Source organism: Rissa tridactyla, chromosome 9 (genome assembly GCF_028500815.1).
Source record: "Rissa tridactyla isolate bRisTri1 chromosome 9, bRisTri1.patW.cur.20221130, whole genome shotgun sequence".
Taxonomy (NCBI): Eukaryota; Metazoa; Chordata; class Aves; order Charadriiformes; family Laridae; genus Rissa; species Rissa tridactyla.
Window position 1 is genome coordinate 27,218,879 of NC_071474.1, and position 14,183 is coordinate 27,233,061.

The 14,183-nt window shown below is 48.3% G+C and overlaps 1 protein-coding gene across 13 annotated transcripts in view; it reads right to left on the reverse strand.

Annotated features, from left to right (window-relative positions):
- MBNL3 (muscleblind like splicing regulator 3) overlaps nucleotides 1-14,183 on the reverse strand; it is a 98,673-nt gene that overhangs the window by 33,078 nt on the left and 51,412 nt on the right. For all 13 annotated transcript variants that reach the window (XR_008468318.1, XR_008468315.1, XR_008468314.1 and 10 more), the window contains one exon: nucleotides 549-713. Coding sequence is in view for 8 of the 13 variants with exons in the window: in XM_054213482.1 (XP_054069457.1) it covers nucleotides 549-713 (165 nt within the window). In the remaining 5 variants the exon portion in view is untranslated. The remainder of the gene's footprint in view (nucleotides 1-548; nucleotides 714-14,183) is intronic.

Sequence of the window (14,183 nt, forward strand, 5' to 3'; positions counted from 1 at the left end):
CCTTCCAGTCCCTCAAGGGGGCCTACAAGAAAGCTGGAGAGAGACTTATTACGAGGGCTGTAGTGATAGGACAAGGGGTAATGGCTTCACACTGGGAGAGGGGGGATTTAGATGAGATCTGAGGAAGAAATTCTTTGCTGTGAGGGCGGTGAGACACTGGCCCAGGTTGCCCAGAGAAGCCATGGATGCTCCATCACAGAATGGGTTTGGGTTGGAAGAACCCTTAAAGATCCTGGAGATGTTCAAGGCCAGGCTGGATGGGGCTTTGAGCAACCTGGTCTGGTGGGAGGTGTCCCAACCCAGGGCAGGGGGGTGGAACTAGGTGATCATTAAGTTCCCTTCCAACCCAAACCATTCTATGATAAGAAAGTGGAGCTGCAGCTTGCAAGAAGATGCAGAGGTGAAGGCAGACATCCCTCTGGAAGATGCTTCCCAACTCTGTGCAGCACAACCAACCGCCTGAGCAAAAGTGCAGGGGCTGGAGCCTCTGCAAGCAAACAGCAAACAAATGCGGAGCAGCATGAACCTGATTCTGTGCCGTGACTTACGATGGGCTGTAGCTGCGTGCCTGGGAGCATGAACTGCATCTGCTGAGCGAACATGGCTGCGGCTGTCTTCTGCTGGATCAGGTTGTTGCGTCCATTTATTTCAAGCTGTGTTTTTAAGTGTGGGGGAGGGTGGAGATATTTGCAGTTCTCTCGGGTACACCGGCCCTAAAAAACATAATGAAACAGTATTTCAGTGAACATAACACTCAAGGCAGCCAGGGAAATTTAATTAAGGATTGTTTGGGTTACTGTTACAACATAATCATCTAGGCAGAGGCAGCTTGGTGGCTACTGTGCCTTTTTTGTCATTCTTCTATAGCAGTGCAATACTTAGGCGAAGAGAAGAGCAACATGACTTCCGCAATACCACTAACCAAATACTATCGAACTAAAGTTAAATTTCCTGATGTTGTTGGGGGGGGGGGAGGGGGGAGGTAACACACATATCAGTATTTTCAGAAGCTAGTGGCAACAGTTCCAGAAACAACACCAAAAATTCCCCATTTTCTTGTGTGGGTCGTTTTTCCCCTCCCTCCCAACTCCAGAGCACTTAATTGTCCCTGACAACCAGAGAGCGAGAAACAAAACTGTCTCTATCACTTCCCCAGCTGCACCGGGTGGAACATTAAGAAGACAGCTCTGTGAAGCAGCTCCTCTGATCTTCAACGCGCGCGCACTGAGAAAGCTGAGAACTGGTAGTCACAGGAGGAAGAATCGAAACAATTTCCCCTTCGTGCTTTCATTTGTGAAAAGTCACGGTATGTTGTAAAAGCCACAGTATGTTGCACTGCTGACTACTCTCCCCCGGCGCCCAAATAAAGACAAGCACTAGGGAAGCCAGTGGCTTCTAAAAAGGAAAGGATCACTAACATTACAGATCACCTCAGATCAACTGAGACTTACCACTTTTAAAAAACATCTATAAACTGTGCCTTGCTTTAATGGTGTTTGCAAGTAGACAGAGGGAGATGAATATCAATAGTCCACTGAATGCAGAAAACTAGTAACACATTTTTGTCATCAAGATGAAGTAATTCCTGAATATTTTTTTTTCCCCTCTATCTCTGTGTATTCCCCTCCTCAAGAAAAAGAGGCATACCGAATATAAGAAACATTTTGTACAACTTTATAAATACTTTATGGTTAATTCTTTTGAGGAAGTAATTCTGTAGCTATTCAGAGCCCAATAAAACAAGGCTAGGCCTGGGGACCACAGAGCTGCTGCATGACAGATAACTAATAATAATCCCTGCAGCCAGCAAAGGAGCAGGACCATCCATTACCCAGCCTGCCCCTGGCACTCTTGTCAAGGGCTGGACACGGAGTTCTCAGTCTCAATATAATTAAGTTTGCTTTCAGAAAAGGGGCGCATCATGGGGTGACCCCGCACCACCTCCTCCTGTTGGCAGGATCCCATGCAGCAGAGCTGTCACCCCATCCCCAGCTCCACAGGGATCCACCCATTCCACGCCACTGCACCCAGGGCACGGACTAGTGGAAACCCCTGGGATGGGACCCTGCCCGCATCCAGGATGCTCCTCCGGGGATTTTTAAGACCCATCTCTGCCTGTACAAATGTTCAGATTGAGTCACTGGACAGTCTGGGTACCGCTGCACAAAGCCGGCACCATGACCCGCTGCAGGGGCTGCTTTTGAACCCCCAGCCAGGCTCCTTGGCATGCCGAGAGAGGGGCAGGTCACTGAAGAGCAGCCGAAGCTCTGCAAGCTTCATGTGTGCTTTCCTCTGCCCCTTTTCCTGGTGGGGATAACGGCTTCACTGGAGAAAGGGCTGCGGAGCTCATCTGCAGCATGGAAGGGGCCGTACAACGGAGCCTCACGAGAAAATGGCTTCTCTCTGCTCCAAGGAGATCAGAGAGTTAAACAAAACTCCTGGCTCCCTGTTGGTATTTAGAGGCAAATAATTAAATGCAAGAAGTGATGGGCTAAACCCGCCAGGATGGGGAAAAAAAACACTCCCAAGCTTCAGCAGCCTGCCTTTGAGGAGTGAAACTCTCTGCCCTGCTGCTAGAAGAGCCCAGTGGCTTCCAACAACTGAACTCAAAAATAAAGAGACTTTTTAATGCTATTGTTTTGACTTCCCAGCAATCCAACAGCCCCAGAAACCCAGCAGTGAGTTAACTGCTCACAGGCCCCGAGGACGTGAATCTTCATCATCGGACACTTTCTTACATCTGGGTAAAGTGAGGGTAAAACGGTACCATGCAGCTGGCTGGTGCTCAGACTACCTGGCACTATCAAAAGGTGAATAACTGCATTAACCTGGAAGGAGAAGGAGGAGACTCAGCACTAGGCAGGTTTGGGTCATCCTTCTCACAGCCTTTTTTCCAGCTGCACAAGACCAGGTGCCTCCACAGCCCTTCCTGTCACCTGGGACCCAGCAAGAGTCAGGCTCAGAGCGCATCTGCAGTGTCCCACCACCACAACTTCCGTGGGGCTGCTGGGGCTGCTGCAGCCCAGGAGCAGACTCTGCAGAGCAGTGGGCTGTCCATGGCCAGGCAGCTGCCCTATTCTAAGCTCCAGCCTCTGAGGGCTTACACGTCGGCCTGAGAAATTCTTCCTGGTTGAAACCTGCCACAAGTGCTTTGGGTTAGAAAAACACTAGTTTCTACCAAATTTGGAATAAATCTGTGTAGATGTTTCTACACTGCAGGAATGGAGAAGATGAAAGAAGAGCTACTATTTTTTTGTAAACAATACTTACAGGGCCTTCTTCAACTCAAAAAGGACTTTGCTATTCCAAGTGAAATTTTGCATGTCATTGATACCAGCCACCCCAGCTTGGTGTGAGGCTTTGTTCTACTTTTTTTTCTCAAAACAGTTTGTTTAATTCCAACAGGGGGTTCTACAAACAGAACGGTTTTACTACCAACAAAAAAAGAAAAAACCCATACAGCACGAGACCTTGATCCTGCAGACAGAGCTGTGAGCAGAAACCAGTGCCCACACATAGAGCGCTACTGGTTTCAATGAGGACTTGTACTCGCCAGGAACCAAGCGCTGTGCAGATGCTGCTACAGAGCAAAGACTGTCAGCCTTCTAGGGCTCCAGGAAGACTAAATGAATCACTGCTGCACTTGGATTCAAAACCGCACCTTCAGCCTAGCTCCTCCTCACCATCATTTTGATCCCGAGCATCATCAACCGCTGCATTTCACCAGGATGGGTTAGAAGCCACAACTGAGTCGGGCTGCCCTCTCCAGCACCACAGTAGGTTCTTCATCTCTCAGACAATGAATTTTAGGAACTGACGATGTGACTGAGAGCGACACAAGATGTTCCCAGTTTAGACATCCAGCTATGAAACGGCTTTCAAGATGTCTTGCTCCAAAGCGACGGACACCCCTAGTATCCCCTGAACTCCAGTACTGGTAGGGGTGATCCTTTCTTCTACACTTCCATCACAACGCCCACAGTTCTCAGTACTTCCCAGCAACACATACACTCTTCAAGACCAATTTCAGCCCTATGAAAGCTGCCAGAAGGACAAAAGAACTGCCATTCTTCGCTTCTCGGTACCAGCTGCAACACAGCAGGGGAAACAACAGGGAACAGGTAGCAAATCTGCTGTGTAGGTACTAGACTGGGGACAAATAAGGACAACTCCATTTTATACCTGGGTGGCCTAGGAATACAATATGAGAAAATACAACAGTAGTCAGGCCCCTAAGTTTCAGATTAGTATCTTTATGCTAAAAGCTGCAGTTTTGCTGCGGTGACTAGCTGTGGCAGCGTACATTGAACGGTTGGCTGAAGGCACAGGACAGTCCCAGTGCTCTGCACAGAGACCCGCTGAGATGCTTTTCAAGGGGAGCATCACCCCAAAAAGCACCATCCTAGCACCTGGAGGGGGTCCTGCACGTATTGGGAAGGGGCACAGTGCTCAGAGACCGAGCTGTGTCAGCGAGCGGCACTGAGCCTGCTGGGACCAACGCGGCCATCCTGTTGTAACTGGAGGAGTTCGTTGCTGGTTCTGGTAACTCAGCACCAGTCTTGACTCCAGGGAAGCTGCATTTCCACCGTGTCCCGGGTGGCATGTGAGCCTGCAGCCAGGGAATCACCACCCAGCAACAGATTCTGCTGCTGGCCTTGGAAACATGCTAAATATAGACATATTTTCTGGCTCCTCAAAAATGGAAGGAGTCCGAAGGACCATGTTTCATCAGCTTCTTTGCCAACTAAAGCCAGGAGGGAAAAGCATATGGACTGCACTCCCCAAGGCTTGAAAAATGGATATTAAAAATAAATCATTAAAAGATTTTATAAGAGTATCTTCCCTCCCTTTCTTCCCACGCACTCCCCCACCCTTACAGTAAGCTGCTGGCATGTGATTGACTCTGTGTTGCCAACTTAACTCATGCTGTGATGGTGCATACTGTAAATGGCTGGCATCTGACACCAGCTAACGTGACAGCAGCTTGCAGTGCAACAAAGCCAGCTGTTTCAAAGTGCGGCACTGATGGCAGCACACTTAAATCCAGTAGGAAAAACCTGCATTACACCTGGCTGTTTGGAGTCTGCTGGGCTGTGCCTTGTCATCTGCACCCTTGCTTGGAGGGATGCAAACAAGAGCATGCAGCCTACTGCACCAGGGTGGATGAACGTACCCTACGCATGCTGCACAAATTCTCTTCTCCCTGCCTGCTGAAGCGAGCTCAACTGTGCTGCAGAAACAAGGTTTCCAGCACAAACCGAAGGCTTGCCCACATTCGCACCAGTCATGCAGTTTGTTACGGTCTCTTTAATCCTGGACGCCAGTGAGGGGGTTCCAGAGCAGACACGTTTCTGGTTTTAATGACTGCACTGTATGTCCCATCAATCACCAGCGGTTCTCATGTGAAAAATCTTTAAGCTAATGTTGCTTTTTACACGCTGGAGGCTGCAGTAGGCTTGTGCCCTGACTGTGCTGTCTTTCCCACAGACACTGATGACATGTGCAATGACTGACAGCAAAAAGAATGAAAAGAGACCAGGCAGGAAAGGATTTCCATGTTTTGCTCAAAACCAGGCACCAAAACACAGCTTGTCTACATAATTTTTCCCTGCATGAAACAGCAGATTTCCACCCCTCCCCCCAGAGGAACTCAGTGGGGAGGCAAATTCAGAGATGCGCTGGCCCTGCTTACTCAGTGCCTGTCGCTCCAGCGCTGAGGCACAAAATGCTCTCTGCTTCCCATCCCACTCAGCACACGCACATAGAAGCTGCCTTCTCCTGGCCAGGGATCCTCACTCCTGCCGGAGCCTTGCATGTCTTTCACACCTGCATTACAACCTCAGCCACCATGGTATCTGCCCCGGCATCTGGAAGGCAGCGACCAGGCTGCAGAACTGCCCATGGAGCATAAACTGCCATGCAACAGCGGGAGGCAGAAAGTGGGGAGCTCCGGGCTTCATCTCTGTGTCCACACTAAAGAGCTGAGAACATGTATCAAGCAGCACGTGCTGCTCCAGGTCTACTACCCCCACCGCTATCGGCTCTCTAAGAAAAGAGAGATAGTGGGAGGCGGACTTGCTACCTGGTAAAGCCTAAGCTCCAACTGCTTCACCCACCCTATTGGGACTCACAGCTTCAAAGTTACTCTCCCAGGAGAGCAAACCACCAGGGTGTTGGGAACGCTCCCCATCCACCACCCCAGTTCAAGTGCTTCATGCTCGCCATGGTTTGTCCTTCAACAATTTGCTCCAGGACTCAGCAAATGGCATGCTGGCTGCATGGCGTGGCTCCTCCGGCCACCTCCGCTGCATCGGGTCACGTTCCTCTTACCGCCCAGGTAGAGAGCTGTGCAGAAGGGAGGGAGACGGTTGTCCATCTCACTGCTGGAGCAAACACCTTCCGCTTGGCAAACAAGATCAACTAGCACGGAAATAGCATGTTTTCAACTAGAAAACAAAGGAGGCTGGAGCAGACAAGTCAGCCTGATCATTAGAGAGTGTTGTGTCTCACAGATAGGTGTTTGCGCAGCCAAGCTGTCACTCGCTGCAGTTCAAAGCCTAACACTGTACATACCTTATCTGCAATTCCTTCCTACGGGATAAGGAAATGTTAAAAGTTATGCTGCCAACTAAGTCAGTGAGAAGAACAACCTTGCAACCTCCCTTGAACATTGACCCTGGCACAGTACATCAGATAACTTCTGCTTAATAGCAATGCTTTTCTCCTCTCAGTGTTGGAGCAGCTCACTTTTACAGAGGTTTTAAAGTGTAACTTATGTACGAAGCACTCCTGGCATGTGTTCTCATGGAAGGCTGTTAACCCACAGAGAAGTGACACACCATCCCTAGGCCTACACAGATCAACTCCACCTATTTTTTCTTTATACCTATTACTTGTGTGTTTCCCAGACAAGGGACTCCAACACACCACTCTCCTTGCAGCTGTAAAGCTCTTCCTCATTCTCAACTGCAGTTTTGCTCCTCCCGCAACTGAAGCCTAAAACTTGACTTACCCCAGAGGGCCAGAACCGGAATTATTCCCTCCCTCTTTGAGGAACGGCCCATACCTAAAGGCTGCAGTCACATATACCCCCCTTCCTCAAACCTCTCTGCTCCAGAGTATGCAAACCATGTTCTTTCAACTTTGTGAGCACTGTCTCCAAGCCTTTCCTTGGGCTGCTCCCCCAGTTAGCCTGCACCCTGACAAGGTGTCTGCATGCAGACGATGCAGGTGATTCTCCCCCTCTACTCTGCTCTCCTGAGACCCCACCTGGAGTACTGTGGCCAGCTCTGGAGCCCTCAGCACAAGAAGGGCATGGACCTGTTGGAGCAGGGCCAGAGGACGCCTCGGAGCTGCTGGGAGGGCTGGAGCCTCCCTGCTATGAGGACAAGCTGAGAGAGCTGGGGAGGTTCAGCCTGGAGAAGAGAAGGCTCCGGGGAGACCTTCGAGCCCCCTTCCAGTCCCTGAAGGGGGCCTACAGGAAAGCTGGGGAGGGGCTGTTGGCAAAGGCATGTAGCGATAGGACGAGGGGCAACCATAGAATGTGTTGGGTTGGAAGGGACCTCTAAAGGCCATCTAGTCCAACCCCCCTGCAGGGAGCAGGGACATCTTCAACTAGATCAGGTTGCTCAGAGCCTCATCCAGCCTGGCCTTGAATGTCTCCAGGGATGGGGCCTCCACCACCTCCTCTGGGCAACCTGGGCCAGTGTCTCACCACCCTCATTGGAAACCTCATTCTTCTTAATGTCTCATCTAAACCCACCCTGCTCTAGTTTAAAACCATTGCCCCTCGTCCTATCGCTACATGACCTTGCCAACAGCCCCTCCCCAGCTTTCTTATGGTTTTAAACTGTATCATCCAGCTGATTTGCTTAAAATGCAGTATTTCATACTGCATTTTATTGCATACTACTATGCAATAACTTTTATTGAACATATGAAACCATACTACTTTTATTGAACTTGCACCCCTTTTCTACAGAGTATTTTTCTGACCCGTCAAGATTATCTGCAACTCCAGAGTTGGTTCTCTGTAGCTCCTCCCAGCTCAGAGCACCCTACAAGTCCAACAAACATACTCTCTATTCCCTTATTCAAGTCATCAGAACAAAGTAAGACAAAACTAAAGAGTCTCACCAAGCACATTCTTCAGGACTGCCACTGAACTCAGTTTTCCAAGCAGTTGTGGGATGTCACATTGAAGTTTCTCCTATGCTTTGTCTCCTGTCTTGCTTGGAAACAGATTCATGCCACGTCAAAAGACTCCCAGATCTAATGCCAGTGCTTCATCTCTCTGAAATAATCCATCTCAAAGGCTTTCCAGTTCTGCTCCTCTCTAGACATCTGTAGGGATGCTGGTGAGTTAGTGCTCTGCACCCCTCCTGTGTCAGCTCCCCTGTCTGCCATCAAGCATGCATTTGCACACAACGCTTGGTACAAAGGAGCTGGTGGTCTGAAGTTACTTGTAATAACAATTAAAAAAAAATACGGCACAGCTAGTTGCTGCCATTTTTCAAATGCAGGCGTTAACACCCATTCAGAGAGCCCAAAGACCGCTGTTATGGTGTGGATCCTGCTGTGAACAGATCATAGCTGGAAATTAAACACAAAACCTATCTTCCAGTTAGCAGTACCAGACGGTAATCAGCTTCGAAGGCAAGGGAAGCAATGCAGACTTCCCATCATGAAAGAGTTTTAACTTATGTGGCCAGAAATGCTAGAGTTAAGGTTAAACTGGTAGCTTTCCAGGTATAGATGATATAGACCCTATGAAATGCATGTTCCAGCTAGGAACAAGCATTGTTCTTGAATACATAATTTGCTGGAAATGGGATTCAAACAGTCCATAAAAAGCACAAATCACAGTTTTGCAACATCTCTAGGATGAGCTTTGCCCAACTTCTTCAAATGTCACACCTCCAAGGTCCAGAGAGCCACCTCCCTGAGCTGGTGCAGACAGATGAGGAGAAAACTACTAAAACCACCCCTCATGATATTTTGGCCTAACTCAGCAGCCCTGCAGTCACTCCAGAAACCTCTTCAGATTTTATGCTGTTCTGAAAGATGTTCTAAGCTGCAGCAGCACGTCAGCTCTGACCCGGGGCTGCTCAGGTGAAGAAGGACACATCTTTTGTCACGGAACAGAGGACAAGAGTCAAACCTGCCTTTCCACACGACTTCAGCGGAAAAACCTGACTATCTGTTGCAAGCTCCCAGGGCTATCAACGCTCCCAGCACTCTCAAGGCAGCCCCAGCTCGTCGCTGAAACAGCGACTGCATTTCATGGCTTCAATGAACGTCAGGTCAAGCCCTTTCTGTGCAAGCCTAGACTTGATTTTGACTGAAATGAGTGAACCCTGATGTTTTGCATGATTTCAAATGAAAGGTGACATCTGGCAGCTACAACAAGAGTTTTGGGTCCTTTTGAACTGAAAGCTCAGAGCAAAACTCAGCAGCACGTGCAAGCGCAAGGCGGTCAGAGAGCCCTCAGAGCAAACCCAGCAGAAGTGAGGCTGGTACGTTCTGCACAGTCCCAGTCTGCCCAGTTCTCCTCCCCCTACAGCTGTGGGGCAGCGCCCTGGGAGGCCAACCAGCAGGTAAATAAAACTAACTGTAGGGGTTTAGGCTTAAAAAAATTATACTCCTCTGCAGCTTTAAAAAAGCAGGTCGGACAAACACAGCCACCTCAGTCCTAGTAGCGCCTTCACGTACAGCGAGTTATAAAAATGCAGAAGGAATGGGAAACAGAGACAAAAATCCACGGTTAGCATGTTGGTGCTGCTCTTCAGCCGCCCTGTCTCACCCACGTGACTGCCCTGCTAGGATATTTTTGCTTCACAGGGAGATGGAAGGAAGGACAGGAGGAAAAAAAAGTCAGCATCATTTTTGCAAATGTATTCCAGTCCAGACAAAAGCTGCCAGCAGCCAGCTGAGGGGACTGCTGAACAAACACTGCCAGAGACCTGTTAACACCTCCATCTCTTTGTCATTCCAGCCTTGGTCTATGGAAGCCAAGCTCTACCACAGACACAAACCAAGGCTGAAGAGCCTGTGTCCCTGTGTGCCACTGGCTCAGGGCATAGGCTGTGCTGAAGCCCTCTATCCAGCACAGGGCTGGAAACCAAGCTGTCCCTGGCAACCAGACGCAGAGCCGCTGTGGCACGTGGCCACGCTGGCAGGGCTTTGGTCATCTACCTATCATGCAACTGGACGGGTCGCCATCAATAGGCATTATGTGAGGAACAGCAGCATTTTGTCCCAGCAGGGAACGCGCTTCTGTCACGCCGCAGGAACAGTTTAGCAGCTGAACAATTTCACCAGTACGTATACATTAAAAAAAAAAATAAAAAAAATAATAAGCACACATAACATTGCTTCACTTGCACCAGGGTAAGTGGTCATCAGATGGAAAATGCTGGGAACAAACAGATGCACAGCACAGACAAATCCTACTGCAGATGCTGGTCCTTTCAAATAGCATGTATAGAACTGCAAAGCACTTGGACAGGGGCTTTCCTGAGATGAGATGAGCTCTGCTGGGATGCTAACACGCTTACCTACGACTCTCTTACAAAGTCTGCGGCCTCAAAACGTTTGTCAAGCTTCTTTTTGTCACACAGCTCAAACCAGAGCAGGAGAGGAAAAACAAGGCCAAGACAGCGGCGTTTCTACATTGACGCCTCCCTTTTTGGTATCACCTTAACCAGTGACAAGTTACTCACAGCTATTGCCAAGGACTTCAAACCACTGAACTCAGCAGGCAAATCCAGCTCCACACAGAAAGGACAGCTTGTTAGCAGGGAGCTCAAGTATTTAAACAAGTACCATCAGCCCACCATTTTTTTTAAATTTTAATTAGAAAAAGGCGGGGGGGAACGACATGAAACTACCACATTCCAGTAGACTCTGAACAGCCCCAGGCACCAGCCTAAAACTCCCAAATCCTCATTCACCTGGCAATTTCGGAAGCTGAGAGCTGCCGTGAGTGAAGTTTTACTTTTGCACGTTGCTGAATACAGCAATGTTCTGCTGAATTTCCCCAGGACAGCACAAAGAGGTCGTGGCTGTCTTGCTTTCACGCAGGATTTTCATTCTAAGCTGTTTGTTATACTTGAAGGTTCTTACAAACTCGAAGCAGTTGTTTTGTTGGGGAAAAGCCCTGTAGCTCCTTCATTATATTTTTACATCTTGACAACTCTTTCCAGCTCTGTTCTCCTGCCAAAGCTCTCTTCATTCAGGCCAATGGTATGCTCTGTTATGCTCAATGAAAAACATGTATTGATTTTAGCTTTTTTGGTTTGTGGAACATTTTTGCTTGCTGCAAGCAATGGACAGTGCTTACCAAGTCCAAGAAATAGATATTAAAAGAGTAAGGCACTGTCAAAGTATATTTTTTATGAGCTGTAGAGCCACAGAGCAGAAAAACATGTTTATCTGGGAGATTACTGCTTGCAACGAACAGCAATCTCATTCCACAAAAGAGAGGAATAAAGACTTCATCGAGCTCTTTTCTTTTTTATCTGCTGATACATTTTGATTAAGCTATGTTTTGTGAACCGTATCAGTTTGTTACCACCACACATCTGAAATGAGGTTAAAACAGAATAGAAGTATCATCCATTTAGAGTTCCGAACCGATAATTTTTAATGTCTTCCAAGCATTATTCCACTACTCTCCCACGTTCAGGAATGTTAAAAGCACAATAAAATAGGTTTCTTTAATACAGTATCAAATACAAGCTCTCTCCAAGCAAAATAAGCTTTTACGGACATCCCCGGCCACAGACCTGCTCAAGCAACTGATCAATAACAATTAACGATGGAAGGCATTTAGCGCCCAGTAAAGGGAGGGGCTTTAGAAGCACGTTTAGCCCTGGGATCACTGCATGTATTTAGAGCAGGAGGCGAAGCAGGTGACATCCTGCAATGTTAATACTCCTGCGGGTAAGTGTTTCGGTGTGGACTATTTGTAAGTAAAGAAATCAATTCTACCTGGAAGATAGAAACACTGGCAGGTCATTGATTTTTCTTCCGTAATAAATTACAAAAAAAAAAAAAAACCCACGCCAGCCTCTGGAACAATATTGCACAAGGACTGTATTAACAAAACACCACAAAACCCCACAGAAAAACAAACAAAATAAAACTTCTAATATGTCTTCCACCTTTCATCTCCCTCAGTTCTGTCCCTTGTAATTGCTGTTATGCCAGGCCAGCTTTTGAAAATACCAAGTGTAGTTTCTCTTGTCCCTTAAACCACTTTTTCATTGCAAATCCCATAATCCAATTCTACAACTTTCACCGGCTGATTGAATCTGTCAAGGTCGTATGGAAAGTTGATGCTTTGACCTTCCTCTGCATACAGTGTCTGTTGAATATTACAACTGCAGCAGGGAAACCACACGTAGACAGAACCAAGCAAAGTACATTAAAGCCCAGGAGAATAAATGTTAAAGCACTGTGTTCATGAATACAAATATCTGACGCGTGACCACCTCCAGCAGCCTCACTCCTTGAGTTTACACAAGAGAGAAGACAAACAGGGAAGCGCAGAGATTGATAAGGAAGTGTCCGACCCAAGCCCTCCCTCCTGTCCTGCGGAGTGCAAAGCCACGCTCAGAAAACCTCATTTGCGCTGTGTTTTGGAAAGCAAATGAAACTGCAAATAAAAAGATTTCTGGGTGGCTAGGTTTGGGTTGTTGTTGGATTTGGTGGGGGTTTTTTTGTTGGGTTTTTTTTTTTTTCTTTTTAGAACTTGGCAGAATATAACAATTTACCAACTGAGGATTAGCCCCATTTTTGTTTGTGTTGTTGCTTTGCTCAGAAAGAAAGGGCACAAACAGATTCCTGGTTTCCAAAAAATAATAAAAAAAACTTAAAAAAAAATAAATTAATTCCATCTGGGCTGGCAATTCCCAGGGAGAATCTTCAGTCTGGAAAAAATAACTCTGCAGGATGTGCTTCAGCCCCAGCTACTGAGGGGCTGCCAGGGGGTAACACAGCAGCACCCTGCACCGGGAAGGATGCTGGCCGGGCTCTGCTAAGCATGCTGATGACTCCTGCTGGGGCACACCATGGCACTGCCACCCTGGCTGTCCACCTTTGGCTGGAAACACCAAGATCTGTCAGAACAGGACACAACAGTCCCTCTCTGCATTAGCTTAAGCCACCAGAGGATGCAACCGCAGGGGAGCAGGCAGATGCAGCGATACAGGAGGATGATGCCCTCAGTTATCTACGTGAGATTTGCTCCCAGACATCCATCAGAGCCCGGGGTCTTATGCTCCAAGGCACAGGAGACCTTTCTGCTCTTAGCTGAGACCTGCCTGAGAGCAGAGAAGCAGAGAGCAAAGCCAGCTCCCTCTGCCACTCAACCTGATGCCCAGCCCACCAATGTCCCCAGCTCCTCTCCTACTTCTACTCTTCTCTGTCCCATTGCTTGGCTCTCTTCCCGACCACCTCTTCCTTGTTGCACACTGAATGCCTCCAGCTGCTTTCTCCCAGCGATGCCCCTCTGGCTACAGTTCGGTTCACCAAAGACGGATCTTTGTCCTTGTGCTCCTGTTTCAGCCACATGTGCTGGGGAGGTTTGTGCACAGTACCCCACCTCCCCTTTGCTCCAGCTTAGCGGAGAAGCTACCAGACTACCAGGAGAAGGGCTGAAGGAAGATTTAGACTAGATATAAGGGAGAAATTTTTAACAATGAGGGTGATGAAACACTGGCCAGAGAGGTGGTGGATGCCCCATCCCTGGAAACATTCAAGGTCAGGTTGGACGGGGCTCTGAGCAACCTGATCTGGTTGAAGATGTCCCCGCTCACGGCAGGGGGTTGGACTAGATGGCCTTTAAAGGTCCCTTCCCACCCAAACTATTCTATGACTGTGTGCCACCAACTCCACACGTCCTCACTCATCTCCAAGCAAAGACCCCAAATCTTTCTGGTCTATGCCAGGCCTCAGAGTTCACCATTATGCCCATGGTGTAATGAACCTGTTGCTGGTCGAAGGATTAAAGGTGCAGATACAAAAAGCCCCTCCAAGAGAGCTCTTGCGGCCTGCTAAGCACAGCAGGCGAAGACCACACGTCCCACACAGACCCTGGCTTCCAAAGAGGGCATCCAGGCCAAGCGACACTGAATCGCAGCCCTCCTTCACCTAGGAGGCAGCAAGGCTTAAAGAAAAAG